The 21374-nt window shown below is 54.4% G+C and overlaps 2 protein-coding genes across 2 annotated transcripts; both read left to right on the top strand.

The window, feature by feature from the left end:
* Window positions 1-1256: 1256 nt before the first annotated feature.
* On the top strand, window positions 1257-7573 carry LRRC23 (leucine rich repeat containing 23; the record flags this gene model as incomplete). The annotated part of the gene is made up of 7 exons (XM_082484952.1): window positions 1257-1352; window positions 1429-1541; window positions 2429-2682; window positions 2779-2909; window positions 6040-6176; window positions 6772-6994; window positions 7282-7573. The coding sequence occupies 7 exons, from the start codon at window positions 1257-1259 to the stop codon at window positions 7318-7320; spliced, it is 993 nt and encodes a 330-aa protein (XP_082341078.1). The 3' UTR covers window positions 7321-7573.
* Window positions 7574-11130: 3557 nt separating this feature from the next.
* Window positions 11131-18922, top strand: ENO2 (enolase 2; the record flags this gene model as incomplete). Its single annotated transcript, XM_082484838.1, has 15 exons — window positions 11131-11215; window positions 12151-12246; window positions 12532-12590; window positions 13640-13709; window positions 13879-14012; window positions 14715-14937; window positions 15392-15589; window positions 15716-15917; window positions 16127-16235; window positions 16363-16421; window positions 16760-16818; window positions 17105-17212; window positions 17760-17814; window positions 17899-18054; window positions 18829-18922. The coding sequence occupies 15 exons, from the start codon at window positions 11131-11133 to the stop codon at window positions 18920-18922; spliced, it is 1707 nt and encodes a 568-aa protein (XP_082340964.1).
* Between the last annotated feature and the right edge of the window lie 2452 nt (window positions 18923-21374).

Raw genomic sequence — 21374 nt, 5'->3', positions numbered from 1 at the left:
GAAGGGGCAAAGTGCACCGGCGAGAAAAGGGAGCAGGGCCTTGGACTTTGGCACTGACTGCAAAACATCACCGGGCCATTAGCTCCGAGCAGCGTTCCCAGCCAGTAAACACCCGGATATGCTTGGCAGACCGGACTGTGGGTGCCAAAGCCAGGCAGCCACCGGTGGCATCTGCTGGGCACTGGCAGCCTCAGCCCCCGCCATGTCCCCAGCCTGCAGCAGAGGGCTGAAGCAGCATCACCTGCAGTGGGTCGGGACCATCCTAACCCTAAAATCTGCTTCCCGGCATCCGGGAGATCACGTCACGGGAGGTTTCATTCAGAGCCTGAGCCTCATTCTGCTCAACCTGTTAATTAAACATTTATCAGAGGGAACTTCTTTCCTCAGAGATGTTTACTGCCAGAGTGACCACCACCCTGTGCAGCCCAGCAGAACCTCAAGGCCGACCCTGTTTTGAGCTGGGGGGAGTGGACAGGACAACCTCCGGTGGGCCCTTCCCACCAAAATCACCCTCCAGTTCTGTGGATACGCTCCAAATAATTGCGGATGTCCCCCAGCCAGGAAGGGCCAGGAGCGCTCGGGAAGGTAGAGTAGGGATGACAACGCGTTTCTGATGAAGGCAAAACACGCTCTTGAGCTTTCCACGTGGAATTTAGTATCAAAAATGACAAGCCGTTGCAGTCGGAGCAGCAGACTGACCCAAGCACAGGGTGTGCTAACCGGAATGGCGCCTGTAAAATACGAGAAGTCTCTTTTTTGGGGGGAGGGTGGGGCTGGGGGGGGGGGGGGGGTTAGCCCAGAGGTGGCGAGACTTTGGGTTCCTCGTTTGCTCTCTGCCTGAGGCAGCAGAAAGATCCGTGGGGGGGGAGGGGGAGAAGGAGGACGGGGAGAAGGCTGTCGGGAGAAGGGGTGTCGCCGGGAAAGGCCAGAGGAGGCGGAGGCCTGTGCGGCTGCAGCCGAAGGTGCCTTCAGCGCCGCGCAACGCCGCGCAAGGACACACCACAACCGCGCAACGCCACAACACTGCGCTGCGCCGGCGCGGGAAGCAACGAGCCCCACCCCCCTGCCCCGGAGCTGTCGCTCAGCGCGGTTGCTATGGCAGCGGCGCCGGGCCCCGCCCCCGTCTTCGTCGTCGCTCCCCCGCCTCCCCGGTTTCCATGGCAGCGGGGGCACCGCGGCCTGCGTAGCCCAAGGTGGCGGCCGGCGGCGGGCCCGACGGAGCTGCCTCAGCGGGGCGGGAAGCGGGGCCTGTGAGGATGGAGGGACAGGAGCTGGACGGGGAGGAGTACGGCTTTCAGGAGGAGGGGGAGGGAGAGGAGGAGGGGCTGCCGGAGCAGGAGGAGGAAGAGCAGGTGAGGGAGGGGGCCTCAGCACCCTCTGGCTGTGGCTAGGCCAGCGCTGGTGTCCCGCTCTCTCCTTCTCTCCCAGGTGCTGGCCCCGTGTCCCCTGACGGAGGAGGTCCTGAAGGAGGGCCTCTCTCTCCTCTGTAAGACCGGCAATGGCCTGGCCCACGCCTATGTGAAGTTTGAAGCCAAATACAAGTGAGTGTGCAACACCTGCCCCAGGGGAAGGCCTCCTCCTCCCTGGGCATCTATTTAGCCACCGAGCAGCTGTGCCATGAGGCCACTGGTGATGGACTGTGTGGGGCAAGGGTGTTTCCGGGACGTGTTTTATGGCTTCCACTCTGTGCCTGGGCACATGGATGGCTTGTCCATCCTCAGCCCTGAGCTGGTGCCTGCCTCCACCAGAGCCAGACGCACTGGTGGGAACGTCAGTGTCCCCCTAGATTGAGGGGAACTTGCCCATCGCTCTGGACTGTGGTCTCCTAGGGGGACCTGAACAGGGTGACGTCCTTACAGTCACTTGGAAGAATATCCATTAAGCATCTCTCCTGTTAACTGCTAACCTTTAAGGCATGCAAATGTAACTACAGTGCCACAATGGCCTGGGGACAGTTTGGAGCCTCAGCCCCATCAATACACCCACATAACCCTAGACCTACCTAACAGGCCTCAGTAAGACTGTCTTTCAGCAGCCTCATAGGTATCTCAACCAGCTTTTTCCCACTAGGAAATGTTCCACACATTCCTTGGTATTGCCACTACTGTCTAACAGACACCACCACCACCCTACCCAAACTTACCCTCTTTTCTGCCCTGGTTCTGGCCTCTCCTGACAGGTACAGTTTAATGGGAATAAGTACACACTGTGCCAGGAAAGCAGGTCCAATCTTAACATTTAGCCTTATTCAGAGACTATTCAGCCTGTCCCTATCACCTGCCTTTTTCCTCCTTCTCTCCAGCAAGGCTTTCTAGGACAGCAGGGAAGTGGAAGCGGAGGATGCCCTCTCTCCAGTAGTGGAGAGAAGCAAAAGCTGGTAGCAGGGGGAAATATGAGAGGTGTTTTATTCACATCCTCCCTCCCACAGGGACTTGACTGACATCAGCCTCCTTGAATGTTTCATTCACCTGCGGTATGTGGATTTGTCAGAGAACAAGCTGCAAGATTTGTCGCCACTGAGCAGCCTAACCCACCTGCTTTGGCTGAAGGTGGATAAGAATCTGCTTACCAGTGCCTGCATGCAGGAGCTGCCCTACCTCCAGATCATCAGCTTTGCTCACAACCGCATCAAGGATATGGAGGGTATTACTCACCCCCGCTTAGCCAACCTCAGCCTGAAAGGTGATACAGACCACCTGCCTTCATCCTTCTGCACATAGGACGCTCTCTTTGGGTGGGATTAATTCTCTCGTCGTTTCTTCCTCCTCTGGCACTCAGGAAATAAAATCCAGACAGCGCTGGGCCTGAGTCACGGCCAGTTGTTCAGCCTACAAATCCTGGAGCTGCGAGGAAACATGCTAGAGAGCACAGCAGGGCTCAATCTTCCCAAACTCAAGAACCTCTATCTGGTAAGGGATCAGACAGCTCGGGGAGTGGGACAGAGCTGCTGCAGAGCCTGGCACCTCCAGTCAGTCAGAGGTGGGGAGGAGGCTGTCCCCTTCAAAGCAGCATAGTTTTCGTGCTAGCCCATTCTGTTCAGTCTTCTCAGCCTGAGAGAGGAACAGATTTCAGAGAGCTAAAGAGCCAAAATCACTTACTTGCAGTAGCTCCTTCTACCCTGTCTGCCCAGATAGCGTGAAGGGAGTTAGTAGCCACTGTCCAGTAATTCCTCTGCAGAGAGTGGAGGGGTTGGCAATGTTCAGTGTGTCATGTTCTTCCCTCCTGACCTCCTACAGGAGAGGGGTATTCTCTTCTGGCAGTGTTAGGCAAGTTGATATTCTGTGTGTCCCAGGATCCCCAGAAGTCAGGGAGGAATGCAACAGGTTTGCTCTGGGTGACAGGGGGAGGTGATGCCTCTTTCTCCTGTCTGATGGGCCTAATCAAATACTGGTTTAAAAACAGCGCAATTATATGATTCATGCCTTCAGCTGCCTAAAAAGAAACTGATTGAACATCGCAATGAAACTAAGATAGGAGAAGCAATTTCCTAATACCATAAACAACTGCTTGAGGGAACATTTCCTCCTAGAGATGCAAGGGAAGAAAGTATGTGTGGCTTAGTTCCATGCAACACTCAGTGCTACAGCTTGCGAAGACGGCATAGTTGTCCTGAGTCACTACCTCTTAAAAAGCAATTGAAGATGATAAAGGCTTTGAAAAGCTATATGGTTTCTTTTCATCAAGACTCCCTGGCAGAAAACACTGAGGAGGCTGCTTGCTGAGATTGCCTGCAATTTTCTGGTAAAAAATGGAGATTTTAGGGCTAGAGGTCCTAGAAGAAGGGATGAAGTGGATAAGTCACTAGATGTAATGCAGAATTTCAAAGTAAACCCAGTCACTTCAGTGAATGATTAGAGAAAAGCAAGCACTGAACCTATATTTAAAGAAGGGTTCTGGCATGATTAATGAATTTCTGAGCTGCATATATGAAGTGGGCAAATTGCAAGACATGATTATTAAAACTAGAACAACTGACTAATTTTTCAAGAATCTTTGGGGCTTGAATTTGTCTGCCATGTCTGCCTGCTGACTAAATCATTTTGGAGGAGGGTCTCTCCCAGTACTGCTTTGCTTTCTATGTAAAGATTTTGCTGTTACTTGAGCCATGGGTAGATGAAGCTGATGCCTCAAGGACAGGGTTCAAGACAAAGGGTTCAATTTAAAGGACCTGAACAAAATTTGGTTAATGTGTGACACAGATACAGATGAAATTTAGCATTAAAAAATGTTATACCTACTAGCAGGAAGACTACGAGCTGGCTGCGTGCCACGTGGCGCTTTTATCAGTTTGAGGAGCGCTGCTGTCAGTAGGGCAGTGTTGGTTCCTGGTCATTGTGCAGCAGTGGTGACAAAGGCTAGCTAGAGCAAGGTCAAGTGTGCAGGAAGGGGAGAGGGAATCACAGGGAACATAATTATAGTAGCTTTCCATAAGACATGGTGGCATCACATCTATGTGAACAACTAGTATCTAAGGTAAAGTGATGATGTGAACATTTAATCAAGAGAGTCATATGGAATGTTCTTTGATTTAGGGGGAAAAAAAAAGCCAACCCTGAAAATATACTTTCTGCATTTATCCCGTTAGTGCTTGCAGGGCCAGAGCTGTTAAAACTGTTCGCAGTGAAGCAATGAAAAAAGTGAGTGACGGGAGGTTACTATTCATTTTACAGACCAGTGGTCTGTGAGCTCCCCACCCTATTTCCCACACCAGCTCCTGATTTCCTCTGAGGTACTAATCCTTCCTGTTTGTTAAAACTGTTTGCATGACCTTCGCTACATCTCCGACTTTCCTCCTTTTGTCCTTATGTTACCCTCTTTACTTGGCCCAGCTGGTCCAGACTTTTCCTTGTCCAGTTTCCATGAGAGCCCTCCTTTTCTACAAAATGTCCTTATCCTGAGTGACCCAGTCCTAAACTGTTCTCTTATCCCACCAGTCCAGCCTGTGCTCCTTTCATTAATCTCAGGCGTTGGCCATGTCTCTGCCTGGGTACCGACAAGGAACAGGGAGCACAACGTCACGTCTCTCCCTGTTTCCCATGCAGGTATCTGCACCCTTAGAGACTGCAGCCCTAAGCCACAATCCCAAGTGGAGCCCTGTGCAGCTCCAGGCTGGAGAATGTGGCGGGGAAGGTTGTAGCTACCAGGGATGTTCCAAACTTGGCTGCACAAAGCAATGAGCAGCCTGGCCTCCCGTTGGTGTTAGCACTGCGGTGAGCCCGGGCTTGGGCAGGAGACCTCTAATGGTCTTTTCCACCGAAATCCTGCTGTGAAACTGTTGCTGAAATTCAGAGATTCGTTTTTCCCCATCTTGTCACTCACATGACAGTGAAGTGAATGAAATTCGGTGATGGGGAATTTTGAACTGATGCGACACATTCTTCCTGCTGTGCAATTGTCAGATTTGTTGCAAGAAGGTGCACCAATGGATGGACAACAACAATTATACCTGGAAAAGCTTAAAATTAAACCAGCCAATAACCCCCTACAACCTCTCTCAGGATCACGCAGTCTGCTTCTGCTCTGAGAGGAGCAGAAGAGGAGACTTCTTGGTAGTAGATTTCCCCAAGAGAAGCAGCTGGCAGTGGAAGATCCCTGGACTACATGGACTACGTGACTTAGAGGGGCTGGTTATTCATCCTTTAAATACACTTGTTTCAGGCTCAGCCCATGCTTTCCCCTCCATGCTGTTGCTCACTGAGGCCTTAGGGACTCAAATTTGGCACTGCGATGGAAGGGGGTGCTGTGCTGGCAGTGGAGCATTCATCTGGGGTGGTTTTGTTTCAGTCACCAAGTGATGCTACAGCAAATACTTTTGGTCCTTGAATCTGAAGTTTTTGGTACAACAAACTTTTGTTCTTTGAATCTGAATACTTAGAACCCTTTTGGCCAAGACCCTGAGCAACCTGATCTAGCTTCAGAGGAGGCTGTGTTATGAGTGGTAGGGAGTCTGAAGGGTAGAAAGGGCTTTAAAGGACAGAAATGACTGCTGTTCTCTCTCTTGGTTGTCCCCTTTTTCTTTCTCTCTTCCCGGATGCTCAGGCCCAGAATGCCATTCGGAGCCTTGAAGGCCTTGAGGGGCTAGGACAGCTGACAACTCTGCACTTGCGTGACAACCAACTTGAGAGCCTGGATGGATTCTGTAGTAGCATGAAATGCTTGCAGTACCTCAATCTACGGTGCGTCTTCCCTGCTCTGTGTTGGGACCAGAGACCCCCTTCATCAGGCTGTACTCCCATTTAGATCTTTAGGATTTTCTGGTTTCTTTGGAAGTGGAAGACCTGATGGGGATGGGTTGATATTTACCATCCTTAACTGGTGTTCAGCACTCAGCTGTGTAGGAGTATAACAGCCAGGGCCTTTCTTGAACTTTTCAGAAAAGGTCTACCTCTCCAGGCACTCTCACACCCCACCTCATACTTTTTATTGCTTTCCTAACTCCCTCAGATCCCTCTAACCGTGTTCCCTGTGTCCTGGACATGACTGCAAGTGCCCTTTACTTCTCGGCATTTGCCGTACAGGGTGACGACGATATCACACTATTCAATGGACTGTTTGAGGACAGAGAAATCCAGGGGAGATGTCCTTTTTGTCCCTCAGTCTGAGGAGCTGCAGACAGATCTGGACCTTAGATCACAGGTCTGTGGTCTAAGGTCTACGGTCTATCATGCTGCTGCGTTTTGCTTTGTCTGTCTTGTCAGCTTACTGTTCCAAAGGGACCTCACTACTTGCATGTGTCTCTTTTCCCTGCTCTCCGTGCTTCCTCCTCTTCAGGAACAATGGGATCAGTAGCTTTCAGGAGGTGGCAAAACTGCAGGTCCTACCCATGCTGCAGGCGCTGGTGCTGTTGGACAATCCATGCTCTGACGAACCTAATTACCGGATGGAGGTCCTGGCCCTGTTGCCACACCTGCAACGCCTCGACAAGGAATTATTTGAGCAAGATGAACAGAGAGAGGCGAATGAAATCCGTCAGAAAAGGCAGGAAGAAGAAAAGGTGAGAACAGCGTGGTGGGGGGAGGAGAAGGAAGTGAAGGGAAGGAGAAAGAGGATCAAACATGCTGATCAAGCCTCTCCTCCTTAGATTACATGAGAGGAAGGCTAAGGGAGGTCAAATCCAAGGGCAGAGGAACCTGCAACAGAGGCTGGGGCTTCACAACCCGATTGTGATGGCCAGCATCACGACCCTACTGCCATTCCCAACCTCACTAGCAGAACTGATGGTGAAAGGGGAAAAGAAGTCAGACATGGAGTCATTTAACTTCTCCCTCTTTCCTTCTTCAGGAAATGGAAGGATCTCTCCAGGCTGATGCAACTGAGTGACCGCTGGTTTTAATACCTGTTTTCAGAGCCAGTCAGGATTTGGAGATGCCTTCCCCAACATGTGTGGCTGGGGAAGTGAGAACTGCAGGTATCAGAGGTACTTTCACTACATTTTGCCCCTGGAGAAAAAGGAGGGCTACCCACCCTGGCCCTGGAAGCTGCCCCAAGGTGCTGCAGCGTTTTTGCAGTCACTGCACTCATATTGGTCCATTCTCAGTAGGCCCAAGAGGGAAGAGGGGAAAGGGGAGTTACAGGTTCTGTGGTTCGATTTATAGCTCCCCAAAACCCTACAAGATTTTCTGATTAGAATAAAAATAATTAATGAGCCTGGAGTGACTGGAATTGTTTATCCTGCACACCCACTCCTATTCCCTGGCTCTCTTACCCTCATCTGTCTATGTCTATCCCCTGTCTGTCTCTCTCTCTTTCTCTCTCCATCCTCTACGTGCTGTTTGCAAAGCTTTGCTAAATCCTGACTCATCGCAGCTCTGGGTCACATGCTGCTGTCCCGGCCCTATCAGGGGCGTCTCCATCCTGCTGCTGCTGCCGCCGCCGTTGGCTTAGAGGACACATCATCTCCCCTTGAGGTCCTGCATCCCTCCTCAGCTTCGTCCTCTCTCCTTTCTACCAGCACTTTCTCAATCTCTCGTACACCCCTGTCCTAGGAAGGTAAGTGTCTCCCCACGGCCAGCACCCCCCTCACCGCATGCATGTTTCTGCTCCCCACCCCGTGCCCTCCAAAACCTACATGCACTTTGGGGTCCCTGCGGAGAAGGACCACGGTGAGCGGCATTGAAAACTAAACTCCCCTCACTTCCTTCCCCTGCTCCTCCCATCTCTTTCTCCTCACCCCCACCCTTCTCACTTTTCTTTCATATTTTAATTTCAGGTGCTCCCTCCTTCCCTACCCCCCCAGGCAAGCACCATTTCAGATGTGAATCTAGGGAATTGCAGGAGGGGGGCAACCCACAAAGATAGGTGGTGCTCCCAAGGGCATTGCTGGGAGGTGCTGCGGGATGGAGCTTGACCTGGGAGATGGGGGTGGTGGTGGGGAGGAGGCAAAGCTCAGTTTGGGCACTGCTGGGGAAAAGACCCCAGCCTCAGAGCAGACCGTCCCCCCAGTCTCCCGAGGTGTTGACATAAACACAGGCGCTCAGCCGGGTCCCAGGGAGAGGGAGGGAGGGAGGGAGGAGAGGGAGGAGAGGGAATGTTTTCTTATCTGCACAGCCCCACACTACACAGGGGAGAGGGGAGGGGGGGCAGCAGGGAAGAGGAGGTGACAGTCAAGCGAGCAATAGCTGCATCAGCCACGACACTGCAGCAGTGCGGGCTTCCTGGGAGCAGTGCCCAGCCCGGGGGAATCGCAGCAGCACACGGGACTGGTGGTGGTGGCAGCGGCTTGGGGAAAAGGTCCTCGCCCTGCTGGCCTGCCTGGCGGGGAAGGGGAATCGCTGCGGGGCGAACTCCAGCGAGGCGATGCCCTGGCGACACGCAGTGCCACGAAGCAGCGCCCACAGGAAGGCACTGCAGCAGTGCCTGTCTCCCCGGGGGTGCCCTGCTCAGCCTCCAGCCTGGCTCCTCTCTCCTCCTCGCTGTGGTCTACGGGCTCCCAGCTATGGCCCCGTCCCAATCCCTTATCCCGGCTTATCCGCCTCTGACCTCCTTTCAGGACAGTGCAGCTGATGCCAGGGATTTCAGGGTGGTTCTTTGCGCTGTCCAAAGGAGGGCAAACGCAGGGGACATGGGGCAGTGACACAAGTGGAGAAAGGGGTGTGAAGAACTAGAGGGGAGACGAGATCAAGTGAGTGGTGGGGTGGGGCAGGCAAGGCTGGATTTGGGCTTGTCATCTGGCTTCCTCAGAGCTGGCCCCAACAGGGGCAGGTGGATGGGTGTGGAGGGATGTGACCACATAAGCAGAGAGGCACTGCGTCTGGCATCAGGTCTGGCTGTCAAAGATCACTTTAACGGGGTCCTGCTCCTCTCTCCCCCATGGAGACTGTTGGGGCATGGCCAGGGCACTGCTGCAGAGGAAGATCGCAGCCAGACGGGCACTGCTCCGGCTCTGGAGGAAGTTCCCGTGGCGTGTGCCAGATGGCGTGAGGAGCGCTGCCAAAGCGGCTGACGGGGGATCCCAGCCCAGATGGACATGGTTGGAGGGCCCTGCGCAGGCTCCAGAGAGCCCCCAGTGTCACTGGCTGAAACTCCCCAGTACAGGAAGCTCTTGCCGAAACTTCAGAGCAGCATCGTCTCCCTCAACGCTTGGTGCGATTCCCACCCACCCGAGGCAACAGGGTCCAGAGCTGACTCTGGCTTCCCCCAGTCTGCTCCTTAGCCCCCCTCAGTGCCCTGATGTGCTATTTACAACACCACCACCCCCCCCTCACATCCCCCCCAAATCTCCATGCTGGCCGTACCCCCGCCAGGAGTGACCATGGCCTGGTTCTGGCTGTGGCCCCGTTGTTGCCCCCCCGCCCCATGCCCAGCCTCAGCGCTGAGTTTCACGTGGGTCCAGCCCCACACAGGGCTGAGTGAGTGGGAGCCGGGAGAGGACGAGCAGGCAGGGCTGGGGGGCAGGGGGTGGCACGCACCTCCCTGCTGCTCCATCTCCAGGGGGGGGAGGGGGGGGCGGGATGCAGGTCCCCGCCATTGCAGGGCCGGGGGAATAAGAAGGTGGGATGGGGGTTGGGGGGAATGAGTTGTTTTGGACCCCCGTAGGGAGCAAACTTCAGCTCTTTCCATCAGCCCCCCCTCACCCACCACCCTGTTTTCCACTTCAAGTTTAACCAGGTGCCCCCAAAACAGCAGGTTTCCTCACCCTCCTCACCCCACAGAGATGCCCCTCCGGTCTCACCCCCTTCCCCGCCTCAGGGAAGGGTCGGGAGCTGGGCCCAGCCCCCATGTTTGGGGCACGGCCAGCTCCCCCCCCCGCCCCCCCAGCTTTCCCTTCAGAGCCCTCTCTCCCACGCCTGAAGCACTGTGCATGGCCTTCAGCAAGATGGCTGCTGGGGCTGCTGGCCTCCTCCACCCTCCCAACGCCTCAGCACAGCCTGACCCGGCGGCTCATGGGGGGAGGGGGGGGGGGGGAGTTGGGAAGGCTGAGCCGGGCACTCGGCCCGAGAGGGGGGATGTGGCAGCTGGGGGGGTCTGCGAGAGCCAGGCTGGGGCTGCCTCCCCCGCCATGGGCCAGAGCGGGGGGCTGAGGGTCCCCACAGGATGGCCACCCCCCTACCCTGCCCGGCTCTGCCCCAGGCAGCCGCCACGCTGGGCTGGCTCCCTGCCCGCTGCGCACGGACGCAGCGACCGCTCACTGCCTGGCCCTGGCAGGGACTGTCCTCGCCTCCCGGCAAGGGGAAAGGGAGACGCTGGGAGCTGGTGCCTCGTCCTTGGTACTGGGGCTGGGGGCACCTGCCGGCTGCGCCAGCTGGTCCCTGCCCTCTCTGCTGCCCGTGGATGCTGTGGCATTCTCCCCGTCTCAGCCACCCGGGCTCGCATCAGGAGCCCTGAGAAGGGGCAGCGCTCAGCTGCGGCGCAGGGAGAGAGAGCGAGCTCCCAGTCTCCCAGTTCGTCATCTGCAGCAAAGGGACAGAATAAGTCAAAAAGACAGCCAGTTCCTGGACAAAATGCGGGTAGAATCCCACAATCTGGGGTTTAATGGCAATTTCTAAATTTTCTTTAGCTCCAGCTCCTAAGGTAGCTCTTACTTGAACTCCCTTCTCTCTGCCAGTGTCTTGTCTAGATGTTAGAAGGGTAAGCACCGCATTCTGGGGCCTCTCAGAGCTGAACATGTCCTCTCCTGTCCACAGACTCACCATGGCAGTCGAGAGGATTCACGCCCGCGAGATCCTGGACTCCCGTGGGAATCCCACTGTTGAGGTGGACCTGTACACACACAAAGGTACGCGGGCGAGGACAAGAGATGGAGGGGAAGTCCTGCCCACCCTGGCGGAGCTGGCACTGGCACGGCAGCCTGGCACTCTCCGCCAAGAGCACAGAGGGTCTTCTCCGGTGAACACCTGGCAGGCAGCAAGCCAGGGGAACAGGCAGAGACCAAAATGCTGCTTGCGGCTCTGCTTGAGCATGTGCTCAGCAACTCCGCACACGTGCTGGGCAAATCACGACGAGACAGCTGGCTGCTGTGTATGTGACTTGAGCCACGTGCCTACTTGTAGCAGGGACGGAAAGTTCCATTAACATAAATACATTTACCTTTTTTGTCACATCCCCGCAGTGCCCTGCTGCAGCTATGTTTCTAGTCCTGGGACAGAGTACAATTTTAGAAACACATCCATGGCCACGCTCATGAGGCAAGGGAAGGTTTGTCTCTGAGATCTCTGTGCAGGCATGTACATGCACATGTGTCTCAACTGGAAGAGCTGCATCTGTGCTGGGCCCAAAGCTAGGTGGGCTAAGGGGTGAGGGGCCAGAGCAGGCATCCGACCAGTCTCTTCCTTCTTCACCGAGGCAGAAATCCAGCCCCAGTCTGAGGAGGAGGAAGCCACTTGTGGCTGTGGGCACTGGAACTGGGAGGAGGGCTGAGGAGCCAGACATCCCCCCCATCATCCATAGTTCTGGGATCAGTGTGGATCTCTTGGTACCTGAGACCCAGGTTTCTCAGTCTGGAAGCCCTGGGTACAGTTAATCCTGCCACCCTGGTGCTCCACCTCCGAGAGGCGCTCCACCTCTGAGAAGATCAGCCATGGGCAGCCAGCCAGTGGGGCCACCCATTGGCATAAGCGGTTGCCACATCCTTTCCCACAGAAGCAGTTGTGTGAGGGTTTTCCTCCTTTTCACCCTCTGCTCACCTCACACCTGTGTTTTGCTGGTTCCCAGGCATGTTTCGAGCAGCGGTCCCCAGCGGTGCGTCCACTGGTATCTACGAAGCGCTGGAGCTGCGAGACAACGACAAGTCGCGTTTCCTTGGAAAAGGTGGGGAGATACCTGCTCCGCACCCCATCCCCAGGGCTGCCTGTGTGTGGGGCTCCACCGGAGGGTACCACTTATCCACTGGTGTGATGTGGATGCGTCCCAGTGCCCTCAGGGAGACCACAGAGGCACAGACCTAGTGTAAAGTGAAAGATCAGGCCTCGATCTTCCCTCGCTGTCTCCCTCTCTCAGTCTCTCTATTGGTCCTCTCCCTCCCTCTTTCTACTCTCCTCTTTGCCTCACCCTCTCTCTCTCTCTCTCTCTTTCTCTGTCTCTTCCCTTCTTTAGGGGTCCTGCAGGCCGTGGATCATATCAACAGCACTGTCGCCCCAGCTCTCGTGGGCTCTGTAAGGATTTCTCTTTGTTCTCCCTTGTCCAGCGCTTACTCTGGTCCGTCTCTGTCCCCCAATCTCTGTTTCTGCCTCTCTTCATCTCACTGGGTTAACAGACATAGTGATGCTCTCTGTGAACCTGGGCACACCCCTCCTGCCCTCCATGCCTGTACGTGTCCACAGCGATCTTTTCTCTGGGCGGAAAGGATTTAACGCTACCTGGTCCACCGCAGCATCTGTACCACCTAACTATTCCCCTCGATGCTCCCTGTAGAGCTCTCTCCCTCTTTCAGATGCGCTCCTCCTCAAGCACTGAACCTCATCCACATGTCTGTGGCCTCACACCCATTTGTCCCACTCAGCACTCGTGGTGTGAGGAGCAATGACCATACTGTGCACGGTCTGGCAGCTCCCCCAGCACAACTTTGCGGAGCAGTGGTGTCACATCTACAACCTGTTTTTTCACCTGAAGACCTGGCGCCTGCTCTGAGGAGAGCTGAGCTGGAGCCACACGTTACACCCTGTGCAGCCCATGGCGGGGGTCTGGCTGAGAGACCATCTCTCTCCACCCCTGAAAAACACCCAGCCTGGTGAAGGGCTGCCTGTGTTGGGCCTAATCCTTGCTCTCCACCTCGCTCCCAGGGACAGCTCTGTCCAGTCTACATTCGCTTGCTTGGGGTTGAGCATGTATTGTTGTTCTGCCTAGCTTCTGTGTGGCCACAGCACCACAAAGCTCCCTGGAAGCTGCCAAAAGGCTGGGTGAATCCCCAAGGGAGTCCTGTGTCCCCAGCAATGCGTGGCCTTGCCTGGGCTGCAGCCGATTCCCATCTCCAGCGTGGGTACATCTACACCGCACTGCGGCAACATCATCGTGGTTACCTAACTTGACTAAGGCACTAATTTCCAAGGCACTAATTTCCAGAGCTTTGTGTGTATATGTTCCCCCCGCAAGCTAAAAAAGTTCCCTGTACCCCCAGCTTCTCCATCAACGCCTCCTTCCTCGCACACCAGAGCCAACAGCTCTCCTCAGCCTCCCCTTCTCAGGCGTCGTTTCTTTCTTGCAGGGCCTCTCTGTTGTGGACCAGGAGAAGATAGACAATCTGATGCTCGAGATGGACGGCACAGAGAACAAATGTAATTCCTTCCTCTTTTTTGGCCTGGGAAGTAAGGAGTATGGGAGGCTGCAGGGCTGGAGCGGGGGGCACCGTCAGAGCTGTGGTGAGCCCGAGGCTGGGCTGGTTAGTGTACCCGCTGGACAGGAGGTTGCCGCCTGAGAAGCCTAACTCCTTGGTTTTGCCCACAGCCAAGTTTGGTGCCAATGCTATCCTGGGAGTTTCGCTGGCTGTGTGCAAGGCAGGAGCTGCAGAGAAGGATGTCCCCCTGTACCGGCATATTGCTGACCTGGCTGGCAATTCTGATCTCATTCTTCCTGTGCCAGTAAGACTCCTCCATCCTTGACATACTCATTCAGAAACTCCAAAAGAAACTTCAAAGGGTGTTTTGGGAGGTAGAGCAGGAAGGGATATAGGACTGAAACATCAGCTGAGTGCACTGCACTCGTAAAGGAAGCAAACCAAGGCCTGAGATTTGTCAGGTTTCAATACAGCAAAGAGGGGCCTCAGGAGGATATGGCAGAGGTTGTGGTGGGGGTTGACTGAGGTGCTCACTCTTAGCACAAGAACCAGAGGGCATCATGTGAACCCTCCAGGGCACAGTTCAAAACTGTGGGCATATGGGTCTCCACACCAGGGTAACTAGCTGCCCTGTGAAACTTCTTCTTAAAGGGTGTTGTGGGTGCTAAAATTTTCTCAGAGTCAAGGAGAAAGGTCCTGAAAGAGAGATTGACATAGCACTGCTGATAAACACATACAGATAAACACAGCACAGACAAACACATATAGCTCGGGAGGTGTCTGAGAGGGAAACAGGTGGGAAAGTCCTCTCCAACCATTTGCATTAGGCCACTATTGGAAGGAAGACCCCGACCTTGTGTGCCTTTGGTCTGATGCGTTGTAGCTGATGTGTTACGTTACCCTGTGGGATGTGGCGTGAATGGGCATGGTGACTCACCCGAGAGCCTCCTCTAGGTGGTGCTAAGACCGGTTCCTTCAGCTCTGATTCTCTTACGGACTCTTCCAGGCTTTCAACGTGATCAATGGAGGTTCCCACGCAGGCAACAAACTGGCTATGCAGGAGTTCATGATCCTGCCTGTGGGAGCTGAAAGCTTCCGTGATGCCATGCGCATCGGGGCTGAAGTCTATCACAACCTCAAGAGCGTCATCAAGGAGAAGTATGGCAAAGATGCTACCAACGTGGGTGATGAGGGAGGCTTTGCCCCCAACATCCTGGAAAATAGTGAAGGTGAGAGCTCTGCAGAGATGGGGTACCCCTGCCTGCAATGCTATGGCTTCCTGCACTCAGCTCAGAGCATTTCCCAAAGATTGATTCAAAACATGATGCCTCAGTGTTGTTGACGTCCTGTGTTAGGGAATAGTTTCTAAGCTCCTTCTCCTTGGGGTGGCCTTGATCTGTCACAGCCTCTCCGTACAAACCTTTCACATGTGTGCAGACCTTTCCAAGGCTGCCCCCAGCCTGTCACTGAGCTGTGGATTGTATTTTAATTCCTCCTCGTCCTTTTGGATATGGCCTCCACAGCTCCTTGGCACGTTTCTGTTGCGCTCTGCACTCGCTTCTACCTCTCCCATCACACTGTCAGACTCTCAGTGGCTCTCAGGACCCTCCTAGGGGAAGTTCCCACTGAAAGTCAGAGCTCTGCATAAACTGACTCTCATGACTGCAACTTTCCTCCTCCCAGCTCTGGAGCTCCTCAAAGAAGCTATTGACAAGGCAGGCTACACAGACAAGATTGTCATCGGTATGGACGTGGCAGCCTCCGAGTTCTACCGCGATGGCAAATATGACCTGGACTTCAAGTCCCCAGATGACCCTAGCCGCTACATTTCTGCAGATGAGCTGGGCGACCTCTACCAAAGCTTTGTACGTGATTACCCAGGTGAGCTGCTTTGCTTGGCAGTAGGGAATCAGCACTCGTGTTGCATACTTAACAGGTGCATCCTCTCTGTGGTGTTGGGGTAGGAAGGGAGGCAGCTTTCACTCATGTCTCTTGTTGTCCCTTCAGTGGTCTCCATCGAGGATCCTTTTGACCAAGATGACTGGGAGGCCTGGTCCAAGTTCACGGCCAATGTGGGCATTCAGATAGTGGGAGACGACCTGACAGTGACAAACCCCAAGCGCATTGAGCGAGCTGTTGAAGAAAAGGCCTGCAACTGCCTTCTGCTCAAAGTCAACCAGATTGGATCTGTCACGGAGGCCATCCAAGCGTAAGCCCAGCCCACTGCCCTTGTTGTCCTGTGAAAGCGTTGGCGAGAAACCACAGCAGGGTGTCACGCTGTCCATTGGATGAATAGGCTTTTGTCTCTACCAGAGCGTAGGATGCTAAGGGTGGGAGGAGAGGGCGCCTGGATCTCACCCTGTGCAGGTGGTGGTTATAGGAGCGGGAGCTAATGACTGCATTTCTCGCTCCTTGCAGGTGCAAGCTGGCCCAGGAGAATGGCTGGGGTGTCATGGTGAGCCACCGGTCTGGGGAGACCGAAGACACCTTCATTGCTGATCTGGTTGTAGGACTGTGCACCGGGCAGGTAGGTGAGACCCAGGCCACACCACAGGCCTGGAGGAAAGCAAAGTGTGAAGACAGAATGCCCTACCCCACCGTGGTGCAAGTGTTAAGAGTGTCTTACAGTGTTTGTTTTGGGGAATGCTTTACAGATAAAGACGGGTGCTCCCTGCAGGTCTGAACGCCTGGCTAAATACAACCAGCTCATGAGGTAAGGGGGTCCAGGGACGGGAACGCAGAAGAGAGAACAGGGGGGTGATTAACTGGGGTGGGAGAAGCTGAAAGCCCAAGGATAGATGGGGCTTGGGGAGGAAATGTTATGAAGACGAGGCGCGGAGATGACCATAGGATCCCGGGGAGATCTCTGGAGCAGACTCCCTCCCTCCTTCTTGGCGTGAGGGTGCAGCCCCACAGGCCCTGCAGCTGGCAGGAGCTGAGCTCATCTGCCCCATGTCAGCTTCCTGGCCAACACACTGCCTCTCCAGCACCCTGGTGCCTCCGATGCTCCCTCACAGCAAGGGCCTGACGTCTGCTGTCTCTCTCCTGCAGGATTGAGGAAGAGCTTGGTGATGAAGCACGCTTTGCTGGACACAACTTTCGCAACCCAAGTGTTCTTTGAACATTGTTCCCAGGGCACAGCCACCCTGCTGCTCTTTCCCACCTCACAGACTCTGAAGCCCCCTTCCTTCCACTGCTTCCTTTTTTGCTCTTTCTCCCCCCCCCCGCCACCTGGTCCCCTTTCACCTCAAACCTCCTCGAGTGCAGGTGTCCCCGGCTAGATGTACCCAGGTGAAGGATGAGAGAGAGGCCTACACCCTGTCCCTTGCTTTGGGGTCATAAGCATTTCTGGATCTAGGCATTGTGTGTCTTTTGTTTGGTTTTTTTTTTGTGCAGGGCCGTGTCTGAGCCACTCTGTTCACATGTTAGACTATGGGAGCATGCTGCCCAGTGTGTTCCCCTTGTACGCTGAAGCATGTGCAGTCAACATATGTGCGTCGGCTGGTATGTTTGGACAAGTGTCACACCTGTAGCTGTGTTTGGATGAGTGTCACCAGTGGCTCGCTCTCGTTGTGCATGTGTGTAGGTGTATGTGTACTGGCCTACGGCGTCCGTGTTCCCCAGGGGTGTGATTGCACTGAGCCGTGGTGGGACCCGAGTGTCCCCTCCTTCCACCCCGAGTGCTGTGCTGTGTCGGGCTGTGCTTGCCAACAGCTTAGCGTTGAAGTGCACTGCTGTCCCTCACTGGGTGTGCGTGTGTGTGGGCGTGCTGTCAGTCTGCGGGTCAGCACATAGTACTGTGGGGCGATGTATTAAAACACATCCATAAACAAACCCATGCTCTCATTTGCGTCTCGTGACCTTTTTCTCTCTGTTTCCTTCCCTCTTGCACTCCTTCACCCTCTCCTCCGCCCATAATGTCTGCTTCACCTTCTGGACAGCCCGTGCTCAGCGGAGCAACAGACAAACTGCAGATCCCTAAACTCAATTAAAATGTATTTCACACCTGAGTTGCCTGGCCTGGCCTGATGTTTCTCTCTCTATGCACCAGTCTTCAGGAAATGGGGACATTTCACCATCAAAGCAGGAAAGGCTCACGCAGAAAGGTAACCAAAACAAGCAGAGGGGACTGCAAAGAGAAAAGACAAGACCCAGCTGCCCCCACCTCCTTTCACAGCTTTGTCCCACAGCCAGACCACTTTGTCGGCCACCCAGCTGGGGAACCCCGAGGGGAAGGCAGGTGGGAGGGTGGGAATCGCCCCCATCCTCTTCACCAAACCACGTTGCATGAAGATCTGCCGTGCAGGGATTTTAATGGTGCCCTCCAGTGATGTGAAGACCTCCGGGTGGGCCACAGGCCAGCTGCCCGCTGGACTCAAGGGATGGTGAACTGGAACCACAAGTCTTTGGAAGAGAAAAAGCTGATCCTCCTCCCCCAGAAGGGGCTTGCAGAGCAGCAAATAGAGAGGCAGGTGGGACGTCAGTCTCTCTCAGCTCCATCTTGTTTCACCGGGGCAACACAGCAGTACTTGGGGAAAGTAGTCTGTGCTTCAGCCAGTGGCTCCAGCAGGCCAAGCGCCAGCAAGCGCCAGTGCCTGCTAAACAGCGTTATTCTGGACAGACTCCAATGCAGGTGGGAGGCTGGGGGGTGCTACTGTGAGAAACGCAACCCAAGCTATGACAGAGAATAAGTGATAAAACCACCTTGTCCGTTGTTACCGGTTCATGTCAGAAGCTCCACTATGTACTTGGGCACACTCGGGTCCTGCGAACCTACTGCCCCACCTCACTACAGAAAGTTTCCAGACCTAAGCCACACCACGATGAGCAAGGACAAGGGTAAAGGCTGAGGTTGCTCAGCAAGTCCCAAGCCCCCTCGACTATGTCCTGGTGCAGACTTTAAAACCAAAAAACACTTTAAAACATTGGCATTTCACTGCTGATTCTTTATCAAAAGCACAGAAATGTTCAAGAAGAGAAAACAAAGGCGCACGTGCCCGGAACAGAAACGAGGGTGGGAGGGAGAATGTAAGGGTCGGGACAGGACTGGTTTCTCGGGGATCGCTGGTGAATGCAGGACAAATCTCGGTGGCAATGAATAGCTTGTGTCCTCGCTGCAGGCCACCTCTCACCCACGCTCGCTGTGAAGCCTCCCCCTCAGCAGCAGTGCAGCGGCGGGGTAAAACTCACCCCAAACTCAAGGGCTGTGCCTAGAGGCCAGCATGCCCAGCTCCACACCTCTTATGCCCACGGGTGAAGAAACCCACGCGAACCCCGGCGATGCTGGCAGGCACACGGAAGCCGCTGCCGGCCGTGCCGAGGATCGGCAACAAAGGAGGGTCGCTCCGGCAGCCGGGCGCTCACCCCTGGGGGAGGTAGCGGGGGACCGGCGCCGCCAGCCCGGGACGGCGGACGGGGGACGTGGGGGGGTCTGCGGTCCGGCGAAGCCCCCGGGCGGCTGCCAGCCCCGCACGGCGGTACGGCCGCTGCTGCCTTCTGGGAGATGTAGTGCGGGCACCGCTCGGGGAACGCTCCATTTTCCCGTGCCGGTGCCCAGCAAACGCGGCCCCGACGGGGAGGGCACCGGGGACGGGACGGGGACGGGACGGGACGGGGACGGGACGGGGCGGGCGGGAAGATAGGAAGAGTGCACGTTGTCCCCTGCAGTGGTCCCCCGCAGTCACACCGCAGCCCCGTTTTTGTGAAGGAAAGGGCGTTTTGTGCGTGAGGAACCGGGAACCTGATGGTTTTTCTAGGTGTACACCTGACTGCTGTTTTCCTTTGTGTTAGATGATGGGATTTTGCAAAACAGTAATGGCTATTGCTTAGCAAGCAGGGCAGGGTTGGTTGTTTGGGTTTTTTTTTTACTGAAGTTTCTTAGCTTTCATATTCCCAAGAGCATCTCCCCCCGCACCCCCCCCCCCCCCCTTTGTCTTTTTTGTGCGAGGAAGGGAATTAACGTACCCAAGGTAGTCTGAGTTGACCATTTAAATGCAGCACTGCTGTAACAGCGGGGAAGCGGTATGTATGCCCCCACACTGTGAGAAGAATTTGTTAGTGAAGAGTTACCACCTGCGAAGTATTGCCACATCCCCGTGTTAAGAGAAGATGCACGAAAGCACTGAGGTGATGAGAATGCGTTGTGCCGTAGCACTGCCTCACCCTGGTGCCTTTTCTAAATCAAAAGAGGCTGTCAATAATGTATATAAGGAAAATATGACCCTGGTATGTTTGCTTGGATCACTGCAAATATTTATTCTCAGCCAGTGCATCGTAAGATATATGCTGCTTTCTCTTTGCCTCAGTGGCAGAGGTTTGGTTATAGTTTCTTTGTGACAGAAATGTCCAAACGCTTTGCTATTCCCACACCTGTGGACTCCTGTTGTATAAGCTGATGTCTCCATCAGATCGCTGCGCTATAATGTGCATTCAATCAGAGTACAAGGAACAGCACAGAGATGGGGTGGACATGTGACAGTATCTGTGAAGGGAAACATTTGTTGCATTGGTTTTCTTCTAACTCTCAAATCATACTCTGTTTAGATGACATTTTCAGAGCGATGTTGAGCTATTAAAGGGGTAATTTAACACTAGCCCTCCCCCCATCCTCCTGAAGCCTGCAGTTCTTTCATTTCTAAATAGGTGCATGTGCCCATAAAGGAGCTGGAAGGGGAGATGTCACTGAATTAGGCTTGTTGTAGAGTGCACAGGGAAGCCTTAATGATGAAGAACCACTGAATGTCTCTGATATCTTTTTGTCCCCTTCAAGAATGACGGGGTCGTATTGAATCTTGGGAAACTCACATCTTTAACATAGGAGGCCATCAGAGACGCTCTTCTGCTGAACATCTGACAAGGGGCCCAAAAATTTGAGTGCTGGGTAATTCCTGCAAGGTGCTGGCCACCTTATTCTAATGAAGAAGAGTAGTAGTTTCTGTTGCTGGAAGTCTGAATGCGGACAGGTTGAACAGGTTGTCAGGAGGACATTATGAAGCTCGCTCTCTGGACAAAGACCAGCTTACTAGAGCAGTGCACGCCTCAGTGTGGAAGCAGCCATAACTGTGTGCTGCACCATGGATGAGGGAGTCAAAACACCTCTGTAAATGATGCAGGTGCCACAGTTGTGGATAAACTGTGTGCATCTTCAGGATCTCTGCTGGCACAGTGCGCATCCTGCCGTGCCTCGGAAACCAGCTGTGCAGCTGTGACATACCAGCACATCCAGTGGACAGCTGAACTGGGGTCATGGGGAAGGTTACCACCCTTGCTTCTCACTTCTAGAAGCTACCAGAATGGCACCTGAATGAACCTCCACAATTAACACCTCCCTGAGCTGCAGCCCAGGCCCAGTTGACTTGATTAAATGGTAAACTGAAGCAGGTCATTGTTTCATTACCAGTCACTGAGCCATCTCGGCCATGGGGACAGCCATTGCTGGGAGACTGGCGAGACTGGGCAAGGAGGTTTATAACCTTCTCAGTGTTTCCTTTACCAACAAACACCAGTTTGCATGTATTATTTGTGTAAGTTTGAGAGAGCAAGCCAGGAGATGCCATCCTGGGTGGCCCTGTCTGGGTTCTGGCTTGGAGAAGACTTTCCCCCAGGCCTAGTGCAGACTAGAGGACTTGCTTGATTACTATTTGAGTCAAGGAGACTACTATGTGCT

This window comes from Vanellus vanellus (assembly GCF_965231255.1).
Source record: "Vanellus vanellus genome assembly, chromosome: 1".
Lineage (NCBI taxonomy): Eukaryota > Metazoa > Chordata > Aves > Charadriiformes > Charadriidae > Vanellus > Vanellus vanellus.
This window is presented reverse-complemented; position numbering and strand designations above follow the sequence as displayed.